Source organism: Dromaius novaehollandiae, chromosome W, assembly GCF_036370855.1.
Source record: "Dromaius novaehollandiae isolate bDroNov1 chromosome W, bDroNov1.hap1, whole genome shotgun sequence".
Taxonomy (NCBI): domain Eukaryota; kingdom Metazoa; phylum Chordata; class Aves; order Casuariiformes; family Dromaiidae; genus Dromaius; species Dromaius novaehollandiae.
Genome location: NC_088130.1, coordinates 26218123 through 26235031, shown reverse-complemented (window position 1 = coordinate 26235031; position 16909 = coordinate 26218123). Strand labels below are relative to the sequence as shown.

The 16909-nt window shown below is 39.4% G+C and overlaps 1 protein-coding gene across 11 annotated transcripts in view; it reads left to right on the top strand.

The window, feature by feature from the left end:
* The window catches only part of LOC135323454 (tumor necrosis factor alpha-induced protein 8), a 65244-nt gene that overhangs the window by 23337 nt on the left and 24998 nt on the right, over positions 1-16909 (top strand). For 4 of the 11 annotated variants that reach the window (XM_064500186.1, XM_064500194.1, XM_064500191.1 and 1 more), the window contains one exon: positions 5973-6026. The exons of the other annotated variants lie outside the window; for them this stretch is intronic. In XM_064500186.1, the coding sequence (XP_064356256.1) occupies position 6026 (1 nt within the window). In that variant the 5' untranslated portion in view covers positions 5973-6025. The remainder of the gene's footprint in view (positions 1-5972; positions 6027-16909) is intronic. 11 annotated transcript variants of the gene reach the window in all.

The following is a 16909-nucleotide window of genomic DNA, read 5'->3' as shown; positions in this document are numbered from 1 at the left end:
AGACGTTAGTTATACAAGCTGAAAGCTTTAACCTTATGAGTTATGAAATGTATTTTCTAATTTACAGATTTATGAAGTCTTAAATGTTTTTCTGGTTGTTCCTGTTTTTCTTTTTTATGTACTATATTATTTCTCATTAATTCTAATGCTTGCTCAGATTCTGTTGTGTTTTGCATGGTTATGTATAAACCATCTCTGCCTCACATGGTTTCTGAGCTGCAGATTGTTGGGGGAGTGCTTGGTGGCAGTATTGCCATATGTCTTGTGCTCTTCCTGCTTTTGGCCATGGTTGAAGATAGAGTGCTGGGCCAAACAGACCTTTGTTCTGATCTGGTACAGCTGTTCTTATGTTCTTAAGTGATTATTTAAAGGGATGAAAACTTGCAGCATTTGGGATGAAATGTAATTCTTCTCAAAGGTGACCTTTAAAAACCTCTTAAGCTCCCAGTGGCAAAAGCTGCAAATCCTGTGTTTCCCTAGTTCTCATAATTTTTCAGTCACCTAGCTAACCCCTCCAGTTTGTAACTGTGAGGTTTCTGGTCCTGTGAGCTGATGTGTCTGCTAATGAAGAGCCTAATGTGTTCTGAGGTTTAAATGTAGAGTAAGAAGGGGTGCCAAGGAAAGCCTTCCTCTTGGCAGTTTCTCCTCAGTGTCAGACAGATGCCAACTTTGGATCTTTCACTATCATGAGGAGGAAAAAAAAGTCTGCATTATGGGAAGAGTCTCCAGCTTTTTCAAGGGCAGATCAGATTTAGTCAGAAAGCTGAGTACTCTGGGCCATCTCATCTCACAGACTATAGCAAAGTATCTCTGTGCAAATCCTGGCAGTCCTGCAGATAATGGTGGAAGAGGAGAACTACTTGAGAAAATATAAAGAAAAACTATGTGCAGCCAAAGGTCCCTGACATCCTGAGTAACCTCAGTATTTGGCATTTTGATGATTATTGTAATAATAGTGGAGCCAGCCCTGGCACAATGTCGTACTACAAGTGAGATTAGAATTTCATCCTCCATCAACGAGGATTGCTCTCAGAAATGCAGACCTTGGCTATTCAAGCATCAGCACAAAAAAGTATAATCCCAGGAAACATTCAGGTCTCCTTGGTGACATTTTCGAACAGTGCACGCAACACTCAGCGCTGTCAGTTCTAGATGATCCCTATTCATGTACATCAGCCTCAGTCTGTCAACATCAGTTTGTTGCTTGATGTCAGGCTGTTCTACAGTATACATTAGTTTATTTGTATTTGTGCCATCTCAAGATGCTTTTTCTTGCACAGGGACAAGAAAGGATGTAACCATGCTGTTGATCTCCATCCCCTACAGTACAGTGGTATCTCAAATAGCATCCTCCCTGCTGCCTCAGTTAAGGCTCAGTTAAGCATACTCTTTCAATGTCTGCTGCTACCATGAAAGATCTAAGGGCCTTTCCCAAGTTGCTTAAGTGTATGGTGACAAGTCTGCAGAATCTGATGGAGGCTCTGAGGGTTTCTGCTTGTGTGCAGTTGCTACACTGATTGGAGCAGGCTGCTGCAGGATGTCAGAAGCCATGAATGTCACCATATTCGTATCAAATACTTCAGAAGCACAAGTTTCACGTCCTTTTCCTTCTTAATTCAGTGACTTCCTCTTTATCTGTCTTAAACTGATTTCCCTCGTTGCTATTTGACTATGAAGAATAATAGCTTAACTTGGTGCTTGTGATAAAACTTGTATTTCTATGCTACTCTTCAGACTAGCACAGTAAATTGATATTCTTTTCTTTCAGCACTAACAGCTTATATTCAGGAGACTAAATGCTTAGTTTGGATGCAAGAGGTGCTGGAGTCACAGCAGTAAGGACTTACACTGCTTCTGTTGTCTTTAGAGGAATTTCTCGACGGTAGAGCTCTTTATTTCCTGATAACAAGCAGACTGTAGTTTAAAATCTTCAACTTGAGAATTAGAGATTTTTCCACTCTTGTTCCTTTAAGAAGCCAAGGACTGTAAGATATTTGGAAGTTTTCTGCAGAGTCACTGAAAGAAGCTAAGATGGAATTTATTCTTCTCTAGAACCACAAACTTTGCCTCTGTGATTTAACATTACAACCAGTCATACCCATCCAGATATTCAGAAAAGGAAGTGGTGCTATTGCTGATGTAGACCGTCTTCCTGTCCTTGCCTCCAATTCTATCTCACCACAACATCTTTGAATGTATGCCAGAAGTTGTGAGCTTCTCTGTTTTTTCCTCTTCTCTTCTGTGTTTGGACACAGATTGTACATTTTCCATTTCACTTGGAACTGTATGATCTTGAACATCACTTTTAATGGTTACAACATCCTGTCTAGCTATAGTGGAGCATGTGATGGCATCAACTGACATAACATCTCATGCCAGACTCCACATAAATTGCTGCAAAGTTGTCTACAATCCCTTACGATACCTGTGATCACAGTCCTGCCAAGGATTTTAAATCCCTCTGAGCAGTGCAAGGCAATACAACGTTTTTAGGGAAATATCCATCCAGATTCAGATAGCATGTAGCGCTCTCCTGAGCTTGGGAGCACACCAGGATGGTTAAGGTACAGCATTTCCATATACCTCTGTGCAGGAGCTGCAAGCTATAGAGAGCGACGTCCTGCATTTCTGTGCAGGAGCTGCAAGCTATAGAGAGCAACGTCCTGCATTTTTTTCATTGAATCAACAACTGTCATGCTTCGGTGTTGACAGTTAACAACTATAAGGTATCACATAAATTTTAATGAGATCTTTTTCCTGTGTAAGAGAATCATTGACCTTTGGGCAGTTATCTTACAAGATTTGGTTAAGGTTCTGGACCACAAGAGGGAGGTCAAGAAACAAGGCTGAAGATAGAACATTTTGGATTAAGAAATTCTTAAGGCTAATGTTTCATTTTGGTTTTTTTTTAAAAAAAACAACTGTTCTGTTTCCCAGGCAATTGGTTGCCAGCATCACAATTGGATGCTTTCCTTCTCCCTCAGTCTGAGGTATCTCTTCTTCAAAAACACTCCAGAGTTTTTATGGTCGTCAGGAGTATGCTGGGACAGCTCTGGTTCCTAAACCTTTTCCATTTTGTAATCTGGTCTGTTTTTGCCACATAAATGCGTGGGTTTCTCATAACTATGAGGAACACCAGTCAGTGTTAATCTATGCAAGTGATAGACTTTGTCTTCCTATCAGGCCTAAGGTTCCTTAGCATTTTCTTTTGATCAGAGATACCGTTCCACAGGGTACCTTAATCGGGCAATGGTGTCTCTTATAAGGGGGCCTTTCAAGCCTACAAATGAATACTTTGCTGTTTCTTCTGGAAGAAAATGATGGTGAATATGAATAAGCACTCATTTGAAGAAGAAAGGGAAGCTGTTTAATAGTCACTGGAGGTTACTCTGATTGCATTTTCCATAGTCACATTCATAGTTCTTTGTCTTTCTGTCTCAAATCCTGTCTCGTAAGAGATGACATTGCCTGACTTGGAGAGCACTACTGTCTGTGGATGAAGCGTGGTTGTTTTTGGAATATTTCTGAACTGTGTATCGGATAGGCCATTGTCTAATATTGCTGTCTGATTTTATAACGAATTGTGGTTTATACAGACTAGAATGGTAGCACAGCCTTGAGGTAGACTGTTGAATATATTCACTGAGTATCAACATTGAAAACAAACATTTGCCCTAAAAATAACTGTCTTAATTTTCATAGTGAAACTGTTCCCCAGCAACTCTGTAATTGCTAAAATGCATGTAAAAGTAGAAATACATATTTGATTTGGGGGGAATACTGGATATCACAAATTCACTTAAACATGAGTCTTGCAAGTGCTTTCTCACGTGCTGTTGATTTTCAGTCACTACCCAGCCTTTATCTTTCACGTTATCACTAGCCTTGTTTTTGATGAAGGCTTATCAGAGTCTTTGATCAATAGCTGGTATCTGGTTTGGTGCAGAAACAGATACTATTTATTTGTTGAGGGTTGGCAGATTTGCTCAGGATACATACAGTTTGATTTATCTTATTTAGTCAAAATAACATTTATGTCTTGTTTTAGTATAAAACACCTGTGAATAATTAACTGCCATGTACAGCCAATTTTAGATAGGTATTTGCAGTGTCAGCATCTACCATGTTTTTACTGTACTGATACTGTATGAAATCAGTTCTGTTACTTTATTTCGTAAGGAGGATTTTTTTAGTATCTACAGGAGATTTGGAGAGGATAATGCACCTAGGGATGTCAGCACACAGCCCTGAGTCAGATCCCTGAACCCCTGAAGAGAACTGGCCAGTTTAGATGGCATTCACAACCACCAGTGGATTAAGGAAGGGCTTACCTCAGCTTCAGCAGGAGCTACTGGCATGCAGGAGGTCTCGGTGCCTCTCCCGGTGAGGCACCTTGCTCTGAGCAGAAGGGCACTGCCTACTTCACCCCAGAATTTGTTGCCTGGGAGTTTCACCTCTGGAATGAAGTCCTTGTGTGGTGGTTGTTCAAAAAGAACATAGAGTTGTTTTTTTGATGATGATAAAGATCTAATTATGTGGAGGTGCTAATAGATAAATTCAGAGTAGAAATAGGTTGTATATATATATATTTTTTATACTGAGGGTTGGAACTAAAAGATTTTGAAAATTTCAAATTTCAGTCAGTATTGAGTATCTCAAAGCCAGTTCAATTTTGATTTCATTTAGGAACCATTTGGTGAAAAGCTATAACCAGTGCTTAGTTGGAGATCAGATAAGATGAGTGGTATGTGGTCTTCAAATACATTACAAAATACAGTACATTACAAAAGTAATCTTTTAGTTGTTTTCAGATTTTGTAGCCCAAACATTATTAACTATGAGCTATTTATGTTTTCTCTTGTGCACATTGGCCCATGTACCTCTGTAGCTCTGCAAAGAGCTTTTAAGCTGTATTTAAAACACATAAAGGAGATAGTGTTTATATGTAACATTTCTTGGTCAGTGCTGACAGAGACCATATTTCAGAGCAAGTGGAAAGCTGAATGGACAGTTGATACCCTGCAGCTCCTCATTTTTTGTGTACTGTCAATGGTGATGTAGTGTCATACTGACATTTGCTATACCTTATTCTTAAAATTACACTTCATGCTGAGTGTGTTCGAATGCTTCTTAAAAACTAAGCACAAAATAACACACAAAATAATACACAAAATACAAATTTTGATTAGCTAGCTTTTTTAAAGTCTTTTTGGCAACATTTTTCTCCAGACAGCAACAATATATTAAGAAACATTTTCTTAGCCTTAACTGCTTGTATGTTTTAATGCAGTAGATTTTTTCTGTTCAATATACATTCACTATTAAATGTTTGTATTTCATGTATTTCTGATTAGTGTTGGAATAAAAGCTGGAGACGTGGTAAAATCCTCTATGACAAGTAGGACTTTTTTGTGTAGTCAATAGGGTCAAAAGTCTTGTTGCTATTGATCAGATAAATATCTTTGTGGGTTTTTTTATGCCTGTGATTTTGCAGTGAAGTTTTTTTTTATACCCTGTTTTGTTTTGTTCGATGCAAGGAATACTTCACCTCCTGCTACATTCCAGATACCTACCTGTGGAGAGTGCTGTGTTTAAATTCCTTAGAGGTTTTGAAAAGGAATTAGATTATTTGTGCAGTGTCCATTAAAGAATGATCTTGACTTGACCACAAGCTTTTGAAGGTCAGTCCACGTTTACAGTACAAACTGCAGAGTGAAAAACCACAGTGGATAATCGAACCAAACTCTCAGGAAACAGGGAAACATGACAGCTTTGGTATTATGTTTCCCAAACATGTTCACTGTTTACTGTTACGTAAGGTTCTGTTGACTTTTTTCAGATGTAAAAAATACATTTTGTTATGTGTGTGTTGGAATGATCTGTTTTGGGAAGGCACTGTATTAGCTTAGAGTCGAGTATATTTGTAGCCTGGCCTCATAATGCTACATTTCACCTCGGCTTTTCCTCTCTAGAATCTACTAGATTTGCTGCTGTTTTCTACCTACAATCAACTAAGCTGAGATCAAGTAAGCTTGTGTGGATAAAACAATCCAATTTGAAGGAAATAACTTTATAGTTAAGTGAATATATAAGCTTTCCACTGATAAATGATGGAGACTTACTCAATTTTGATTAGAGAGAAAAAAACCTTGGCTAATGAAAATGTTGAGGGAAATCTTACCTCTTGAGTAGCATTATTTAATGTAACCTGGGAATGTTTTGAGTGGTGGTAATTCCTGCTTGATCTTTTTTTGTAGGGAATGTGAAGGTATTTGTACTTTCATTTAGGACATAATGTTTTAAGGTAACCAGGAAGTAGAAGATATACATTTAATATTTGCTTTTATTTTCTCAGACTTCTGAAGACATGGTAGGGAGATGTCTCTAATGTAGCCCAACACTGATTAAACTTGACTATTGTCGTTTGTCTTATATTGCATCTGTATTGCTACAGTTCAATTGAATTTGAAAAATAAGATTTTAATCGGCATTCAGCAAAAAATGTGAATAATACTCAAGGAAAAAAAGGATTGCTTTGTGGGATTTTTTTGGAGTTTTTTTTCCTCCCAACATAATCAAATAATCTCTGTCTTACAGCGTGCACGGAAAGGACTGCTATTGGCCAACTTCTGATGAATTTTCCTTTCTTTGCCATTTGAGTTGCTTGTAATTTTCAAAATAATTTTGCCTTCCCGTGGAATTAGTGAGACTTTGTCTTCTCCTGGAAGCGGCTCAAAGAAAGCAGTAACCCTTCAGAGTGTTTTGCCGGTTTGGTTAAAGCCGTGTGCGCCGTCTTGAGCCAGGGCATTTCCTGCTTGTGATGGGCAGCCCACTCTGACCTCTTTCTTCACAGGAGTGGCAGTTCCCGACTTTTTGGTCCCAGTATTTCAGCGTCTTGTGTCTCGACAGGCGGGAGGTCCTCTGGGAAGGGGAGCAGCAGGGTAGGGAGCAGTGGGGCTGAGCCATGTCTGTCCAGGCAGGAACTGTGGGTGAAGGAGCAATACCACAGGTATCACAGTCGCATCAATACCTTGCAGGATACCTAAAATTTTACTATGCTTTTAAAGTCATAGAGCCAAGTTATTATCACTGTATCATCCATTACACTATTATCTAGACATTGGCACCCTGTAGTACAAAATTGAAGTCTTATCATAGCTGGGATTTGGGGAAAAAAAAGATAAACGTTTTCTGCTGCTGTCCGATGTGTTGATAGTTGATCTCAGGTGATGACTGCTACATGAAAGGTGCTTGCTTGTCATGACTGCCTGATTGTGTATGATTTGCAGTATGGAATTTCAATATGCGGGCGTGTGCGAAGCAAGGCACCTTTCCCCCCCCCCGCACTGCAGCTTCGCTTCGTCCGTCCTGTTCCGTTTCAGTGGCAGAAACGGGAGCGGAGCCTGAGGACCTGCTATTTTCGGGGCACTGTTGCCACCTAGAGGCAATGGCTGAAGCTAACAATAACTGCTCGGTGGCCTCAAGCAGTCGCTGACAAAAATCACAAGTGAAAATGGTTCGTCAGCTCCCCAAGCTGGTGGCAGCCCTGCCTCCAAGGCAGGCCTTCCTCGCCTGGCTGAGCACAGGCGGGGAGAAGAGCCTCGTGTCCTGTTGCTCCCAAACACTCCTCCTGAGCTGTTAATATCTCTTCTTCCTATTGTAAGGTAGAGGATGAGATCGATTTTTGAGGTTCACATCTGTGCAACACATAGATTGTCAGATGGGAGTCCTTATAAAAATGCCAGAGTCACATATGAACATGTAATACATTTGCCAGTGGTGCCAGAATGTGTGGATAATCTTTTTTTTCCTTGCCCCATTTAGTCCCCTTAATGACCGAAGATATCATCTCTTGTACATCCTGAGTCTCGAATTATGAAAGCACGTGGTGAAGTGCTGAGACTGTAAACAAATTACAGCAGTGCAGCTCCAACAGACAGGCTGCCTAAGCAGTTAACTAACTGTCGTAAGGCTGTGCTGCAATTCAGCTTTCAGTGAAGAAGATAGTGAACAAATAAACTTAGAAGTGTCATTCAGATTTTATTAGTTATGTCTCTTTCTTGCAACTAAATACTTGAAATAGTTCGTGAAGGTCTTGGAATAATCCTGTGGAGTGGCATTAGGTTGGGGCCAGTGCACATTGAGTTATTTCTGTTACTACGACATTCTAAGAACGAAAGGATGAATTTCCTGTAAAGCAGATAAAGTACTTTGACTTGGACTTTCTTTTTGTTAAAAAAACTTATTTGGGCTCCAGCTAAAATTCCTCAGTTTTATTTTCATTGGAACTCTTAGATGCAATCAATCAAAATCCAGTGTTGCCATTTCAATGTAACGCTAATATGCCAAACATTAGAGTTAACGTCTAAAATTTACCTGCATTGCTCACTAGCATAAGCCTCTTTAATATCTGGAAAAATGGGTGAACTGTGAATGACAGTGAGAATGCCACTCTTTCTTTGTAAAGAACTTTGGTTTCTCTTTGCAAAGCACACAGTAGAAGGTACAGTGTTATTAGTGACTACTCTTAATAGCTATTCTTTCTTAACAATTGCACAGAATTACTGTCTTAAAAATAAAAGTAACAGTTTTAAAAGCATCTATATCTCATTTTCTAAATGAATATTTGACTTGTGAGCCTAACTCTTCAAAAGGATTGGTGCACCTTAGACTCACTGCTGAAGCGGCTGTCTTGTCCTCCCTGCCTGGTCATGCCTCCCCTTCATCAGCCTCACCTTCATGCCAGCATAAACGATCATGTGGCTGTGCAGCAGTGCACGAGAGCTGAGAGCTGACTGAGGTTAAAATTCTCCTGGCCAATAAAAAAAGTTACATGTATATTAAAAGTTGGCTTTAATAGGAATCCTCCTTTTCAGAACACGATGTGCCTATGCTAGCATGGCACATGGAGAGGAGGAAGAGCAAGATAATACTACGTCTTTAGAGAATCACTCTGACTTAGACCGTGATGCAGAGTTCCTAATGCACTTTAGTTCCGAAAATATCACCATGGACCAGGATAAGTGAGTGCTGAAAATTTTCCTTTTAAGGCTGCCACAAATTATCTTTTTTTTATTTTAAGTTTGGGTCACAGGAAATAATTTTTAGCACTTGTTCAGAACAGTCCTACCTACCATTTTCCCAAAAGAAAGCCAGTTCTTACAAGTATTTTTCTAAATTCTTGATGTGGGTTCAGTCTAAGCTTTAGGCAAATAATAAACTAATTTAAGACCAGTTTGGAATATGCAGAAATCAATATGGTTCTTTGAATGAACACCACATAATTAGGTACATCTGGCTTGTGAATGTAAACTGTAACTAAACTGAATTTTTAAAGAGTAAACTCTGCTTAGATTTAGCATCCATTTAAATCCCTCTTTTAATCTCTTTTATTTAAATTTGAACTAAAAGGAGGTTTTTCTCATAGCTTGGTATTTTTATAGTTTTATTTGATTTGAAATTTTATCTGGATAAGATTGCATTTGATATGCAAGTGATGTTTTTAGCATTTGCATGATTAATGACTTTGGCATCTAAAAGAAAAGGGGCATGGTTTGATTGTTATGTATTAGCAAAACACTTGGATTGTCAGCTTGAAATTGGAACACAGCCCTCACAAACTGCGACACGTATTTTCCCATATGTATGTTGTTTTCATATGAACAAAAGCTTTCCTATTTTAAGATACTATTCAATATGTTGTTCTGTCGTCATCACTACAATACCTTTTAAAAGAGAAATGTACCGGATTAGCCATGAACTCCAGTAGGATTGTTTAAATCATACCGTTTTTAACACTAATTCAGCCGCTTTGTTTTCAAGCTCTTTTGTCTTTTGGCTAGGTAATATTGGATTCTCTGGTTTTAATTAAAATGCCCCCTTTTAATTAAAATTATTCCAGCACTGTGTTTTAATGCATAAGTATCTGGAAATACCTCTTTTCTTGCATCTTGCTCAGAGTAGAATTAGCTTAAGTATCTCTTCTCGTCTTCTGTGGTGAAGCTTTTTGTCTCTGTGTAGTGTATTTACTCCCCAATAATCTAGGGAATCTAGTGACACTTTTGTGCATTTTCAATTTCTGGTACAGGATTTCTTACGTTAGTAATTTTGACATTCTGCTCCTCAGATTTCTTCTTAGACCTTCCCTTCATTGTTGTGAAGGATGTGATGTCATATAATAACATGACCATTTTGTAAGAATTTTACCATAAACTATCTCTGGGAAGTTTTTTTCTGTGTGTGTGTGCCACAAAAATCTTAAATTTAACTCAGATCTCCTGTACTCTTTTGTCAAACTGCAGGATTCCACATTCTTATCTCTGTTCTTGCTAGTCTCTTCATCAATGTTTTTTATAATGTTTTTTATAAGGTCTTTTACTTGGAATAACTATCTTGACAGTAATGACCAGTGTGTGCTTTTTTAAAGGAGGAATTAAAGCCAGAAATGTAATTTTTAGTATCTGGAGAAATAGTGCTATAAACCTGCATCTGTAACTATTGCAGTTCTTGGTGCAAGGCCCTCAAAAGACAGCGAACTTTGACTACATGATTTTTATTGCGTCCTCTGTGATCTTCTGAACATTTAGCAAGTATTGCTGATTGTTGCCTGTTTGTTCGTAGCAAACAAGTCATTTAATGTTATTCAGCATGTTTGCTCTTGATAAATTGTTTTATACTTTATCCTGCACTGAAACCTTGTCTTCACTAAATGGTAACTGCTGGATAAATAAGCGTGCTTGTCAATGCATGATAGCTACCTGGCTACTGTAAAGCCATCATACTATTAATGGCTTCATACGAGATTGTGCTTGCAGTCATGGCAGCAGCGTTATATGGAGTTCATATCTCAGAAGTCATAGCATTGCTCTGTGTGTGAATTTGCAAAGTTGTTTGGAAAGGAAAAAATGTAGGCCTGTGAACTTCATTAGCCGTCATGTAATGTGGCAGGGTGCTGTTCCGTGACAACGATCCTGCTCACCTGGAGGCCCAAAGGTGCAGATCAAGCTAACACAGCCTTCAATATATTTGGCCTCCATCCTGTGCTGAGGCTGTGCTAGCATTGAAACAGGATTGTTAGCAGATGGCTCATGAAAAAAGTTGCATTTTGAGGCTAAGTTTCCTCACCTCTTTACCACAGAGCTTCTGAAAATTGCCAGCAGCAGTTTAAAAACTGTTATCACTATTTGTAAACCAGAAATCTGAGACAACATACTTGTAGCAGTGATTTGGGCTTGGAAAACCTATCCTGCACAGAGTCTTTGCAGTGTGCAAAGTGGTTACTGTTACGCTGTCTTCTCAGGTGGTCAGCACTGGAGAAGCACTATTGTGACATTACTGTGCTATTGCAAATGCTATTGACATTATTATGGGTATTGCATGGATGAACTTTGTAACTTTATTATGAAATTTTTAAAGTCCTGTTAGTCCCATCTGTAAAGCTTATGTTCAATATTAGTCAGGCAAGCTCAACTTTATGAAGCCTCTTGTGTGTATACTTTCTTACCTCCCCCCCGTGTTACTTGTTTGGCAGCATTGCATTTCTTCCAACCCTTAACTTGGCGGGCTCATTTTGAATCCATTTATCATCCTGTGCTACTGTTACAGCAGGTATTTAGACACACTTTTGCTTTGCTCACTCTTGTGGTGAAGCCCCAAGTTTTGCTTGCTTTGACTGGAAGCTGCGCCCACAGTCAGACCCGTGTTCCTGTGGCACTGCATTTGCATGCTTTGCTCTTGCCGTTTGGAAGTGAAAGGATGAGCTGGGCCTTGATGAACTAGCGGGATGCAGAGTGGATGCTGAAGGAGAGGGTATGGAAATAGGCAAGGAGGAAAGCACAGATGGGGGAAATAGAATGAAGTAAGGGAGGCTGAGCAGTTCAGGGCGGGGGGAAGGGGGGAGATCACTCTGTGGTACTTGGGGCTGGACTTTCTATAATTTAACCACGTAGTAGAAACATAGGCCAGAGTAGCATCTATGGGTCTGCCGAATAGCTCAAAGTATTGCAAGTGCCTCAGCAGGTGGCTTGAGCAACATTGTGTGAATCACTATGAAAACTGCAATGCAAAAGGATAAAACAGAGTTAATGATAAGGAATAGCATGCAGCAAGGATCAGGCCAAAACCTGTAATTCCCGTATTTTTCAGACTTGGCTTGTAGATTCCACCTGCTAATGCTTTGGTTAATCTTGTCTCTCTAGCTTTCACTGGACTGAATTTTCCCAAGATTGTTTTGGTATATGTGGGTTTTACAGTGAAAGGTAGTAAAACAAATAGATCTTGGGAGAAAAGTTTGGCTATAGCGACAACAGATGGGTTTTTGCATCCAGTTCTCTCACTTACAGAGCTGTATAAACAATACCAACATAGCACAGCTAGTCAAAAGTTCTCTTTTAATGTAAAATAACATTAAATCCCAAGTTGGCAAAATTGCATAAGAGCTGGAATTTGTTTTTGCTGCACTTGTGTTACACAGATGGCGCATGTTGCATTCGCTTTTGCAATAATAGAAGTGACACAACTACTGATGGTGTTTTCTATCTCTGGGTTAAGAAATAACTTTAAAATAGCTTTTTGGCTTGCTAATTTGAATGTCTGTGTGTAACTGTTTAAGTGCAGAACTGAGAGCAGAACAACTTGGATATAGCGCAAAAAACCTGAAAATCTAGGGTTTTTTTCTGTGACTCTGTGCTCCTCCCTGCATGCTTTTTCCTCCCCAGTCATGGACTGATGAAAAATGCTTTGTCTTCTAGAAATCACAGTTACAGTGTAGAGAGATTTACGAAATAATTCTGTTGTTGGTCACTTGAGTTGAGGCAGCCTTTGGGTTGTTTGACCATCTCTTTAGAGGGCTGACGTAAGAGTAAATAAAGCAACAACAAATGCAAATAAAGCAATGACTAACAACTAACTGTTGTTATTTTATCCTTTATTAATTAGTCACTTTGAAGCATCCCAAACAACATTTAGTAGAGGATTAATGGTATTTATTTATTAAAGTTCTTTCTTCTAGAAGAATTCTCTTGTAAATTCAGTCTCTCTCTCAATTATTGTTGCTCTTCTGAACTGTTCCTGGTTAGTTAAAATCTCCTTGGAAATTTTATATCCAGCACTGCTTTTAATACTGTAGGAGCAGAGTTCTCTGTTAGATATTTGGAGGTAAGGTATTATTCTTCCAAAGAAGTCCAAGATCTTTATTATTGAACTTGAGGAATTCAAATATATGGTTTAAAGTCTTATGAGACTATAGGCTAATGAAAGAAGCGGTAGAATTGCATGCAGAAGTAGATGGCATTAAGCAAGGTTTCATTTAAAAGAATATTTGGTGTTGACTCATACACTGTCATATTTCTAATCCTACTAAACACTTTTGTTGTCTGAATTTTCTTTCAAGGTAATTCTACAAAAAATATTTGTAACTATATGCAAATACATTCTACTTCAAGAAGCTTCCTCAGAATTACTAACTAGCAGTTAGTTTTTTGTGGAAATTAATTGTATGACTTTCTAGTTACACAAGTCCGTTAACTGTATAAACATAGGTGGGAAGAGTTCATGAATCTGTAGAAGGAAAGCTGATTTATCAGTCTACTATCTCTTGCGTTTGTTACATTGGTGTTTTAATACTTTACAAATAATACCATAAAATCTCTCTTTCCTTGACATATTCCAGAAATGATTTGGCTAATTTATAGGCATTCTGTTTTCTGCCAGCCTATCATGGGAAAAATGTCTAGAGAAAGGATTAAATACAAATTCTGTATTTATTTCAGAAAGTGATTGATTCTGCAATCAGTTTTTTCGCTGGCAGTTTTGATTATCTTGGAGCAATATGTTTCTGAACCTTTATCTTGAAATTTGCTGCTGTTCTTGGAGTTGTGGAATTAGGTTAATGGTCAAAGACTTTGAAGTATACAACTTTCTCTAGTCCACTATTTCATAAAATCATCAGCTCCTAGAAACTTTTTTTTTTGCACGTAAGCCGTTGTTTTTAATGGTTTTCCGCTGATCATAGTTGCTCAGTACTTAATGCAAGATGACTATGTAATTGTGGAGAAGCAGCAATTATAAAACAGATTGATCTCTTTAGCATGTATGTGCTAAACGCACAAGCAGATTAGGCGATAAGGTTTCTGATCAGTCTTGTTTTGTGAAATCTGGTTGCGCTAGGGAGACAGGCTGTGTCGTAGCTCTAGTTTTTAACCCTATTATTTGCAGGAATCTGAGAACAATCTGTTAATAAGGCCTGTCGCAGCTCTTAAAATAAAAGCAAACTCCTCCCCCCACTTTGGTACCTATAATGCCAAGCAGTGGATAATTCAAAGTGGCTCCAAGCTATTTTTGAAACAGATTACTCACCTAACTGCTGCGATGTCGAATGTGTGTTAGAACCGAGACTGCGGAGAGCTGACACATAGCAAAGCAAAACCCACATAAGTTCAGAAGTCGCCCGTTCAGGGAGCAAGTCATCTCGGCGTTTGGTGAGTGGGGCTGCATTGCCTGAGCTATGGGCACAGCTAAGGAGACTGAGTCAAATGGGACTAAGGAAGCATGTGAACCCTTGCCTCCCCTTTGCTTCTGCCTGTAGCAGTGTTATTTTAGCTGTGATGGCAAAAGGATGCAGGAGCTGAGAGATGCGTCGGGAGAGAAAATGTCTTTACTTGCAGCAGTTCAGCCTTGCTGTCGAGCCAGCATGTAGTTTGAAGGGAGAGGCCTCGCTAAAGACAGTGCTGCCCTTGGCAGCCTTGCCTCCCTGCTCCGTGTGCAGCAGCAGCGCACCCGCGAGATGCACGTGGCAGAGCACACGCAGCTGCGATACGCGTGTGCAGCAGCAGCGGGGCGGGCAGAGAGATGGGCAGCTGGGAGATGCCTGGCGGCTCGGGCTCTGCCCCCCAGGAGAGGGGCAGCATCACCAGAGCCCAGCACTGGGAGACCTCAGCACACAGTAGGGAGACACAGAAGCACATCCGCTAGCAGAAACTAATAGTGAAGGGCTAGAAAAGACAAATTTCTCCCATTTTATTAAATCTGTGCATCTTGAAACTTTGTGCAGTTATGGGCTGCTTGTCTGAAAATTTGTAATGCCACTGGAGAAAGATGTGAAGAAGGACCAACGCAGCAAGTCAGAGGCAAATTTATACGTTGTCTTTGATGCTTACTCAATTGGTAACTTCTACTGAAAGCGAGGAGACGCTTACCAAAAAAGTTTACTACAGTTAATTCCCTGATGGTGTGTTTTTGAATTTAACCGTTTGTCCTCTTTTTTGCCCCAAACTTTTGTCTAAAGACTTGTGCCATTTTTCGGAGCTATTACAAATGCCTTGTTGCTATTCTGATAGGGTTGCATGTTTGAAATTTCCAGAGGTGTATGCAGAACACATCTATTGCATTTATTTCTGCTTAGAAAACCTTGGATCAAAATACAGCAGTCTTTCATCTCATCCCCTTTCAAAACGTCAATTTGAGCAAAACTCAAATATTTGAGAATTATGAAATTATGAAACGCAGTTATAGGGACAGATGTGTCATAGTGTCATTATGTTTTGCAGCTGATGCTCATCAAGATATAATAGGACATGTGACTGCTTTAGGACTGTGTCCAATGTTCTCCTTGTCCTATGGGAAATTTGTTTGGAAGTGAAGTGCTGAGGTAGGGAACTGCCTCGTCTTCATGCCTGTAATCCACTCCCCATGAAGAGTGCCAGAAGTTGAAAATGAGTCAACAAATAACCCTTGTATCAGAAGCAGGTACGGATGTTGGGGTTATGGAGGAGAGAAGTTTCTGGGGTAAACTTCCTTTTATATTACCACGATTGCTAAATTGCAAAGTTTTAAGTAATCCCTAGGTTACACACATGCAAGTATGGTATCTTCCTTGAGCAGTGAGTTTACACCATGAAAACAGCTGTGCACTTGCTACTTTTTCAGGTCTCTAGTCCTCCATGGGACAGTTTAGTGCAAAGCTTTACTTTCTCATCATAGTGATCACATAACATTCTCATTTACCTCACCCTTGACAATTTCTGGGAACGAAAATGTCTGTGGCATGGCTGTTGGCATAGCATAAAGAAATCACAGCTGCAGTTATGAGTACCAGCTCTCTCAAGGCACTTGTGCGTCTTTTATCACAGCTGAGAGTGAGGCTGGGAAACCCAGATTTCCTCTACCACAATCAAAGTGCTGTCATGTGGCTTCAAATAGTTCAGTACAGTTGTAGCCAGCAAAAGACATGCAGTTGGCTTATAAAGAGAAAATGGTTGGTGGCCATTGCCTGTAACAGGGAGTTAAAGTTGGCGTGTACCTTATTTTTATTTTTTAGAAGTTTGCAATGCATTTAACCTGACATTCTGGAAGAGCAAAACTTATTTAAGCAAAGAGGAGGGTGTTCTTTTTTTTTTCTTCCCAGGAATATATAATGTCTGAAATGTTATATTACCACTTTCTTCTCTAGAACTGCTCTATGGCCGTGTGGTTTTTTTGCAGTAGCAGATTTGTTCTTGCTCCATGGCAGCTGCCTCCTCTTTAAAGCTTCTTCCTGATCCTTTTCATATAGTAGGTCTGCTTCCTCTTTTTTGTAAACCAAAACATTATTGTCTGTTTTGATATTTAAGTATTAAGCTTCAGTGTCCTCTTGGCAGGTGTTGCAGGACTTTTTTGGACCTTCTATAATTTTCATTATTTTAAAAATTGATTTTAAGAAAATGCCTATGTACACAGAGGTGACTAAGTGTGGTTTGGGAAACAAAACATTAGCAGAATTATAAGCTGGGTAGGAGAGGTACTTCCACAGCTACCCTTCCTTCAAGAATGCCCTATATATTGCTGTAGTAAGCCAAGGCCTGGCTGCTCTCTGTCCTCTGTGCGGTGTTCTGGCGTTTGAGTTAGCAGAGTTAGGGGCTTTTAGGTCACTTGC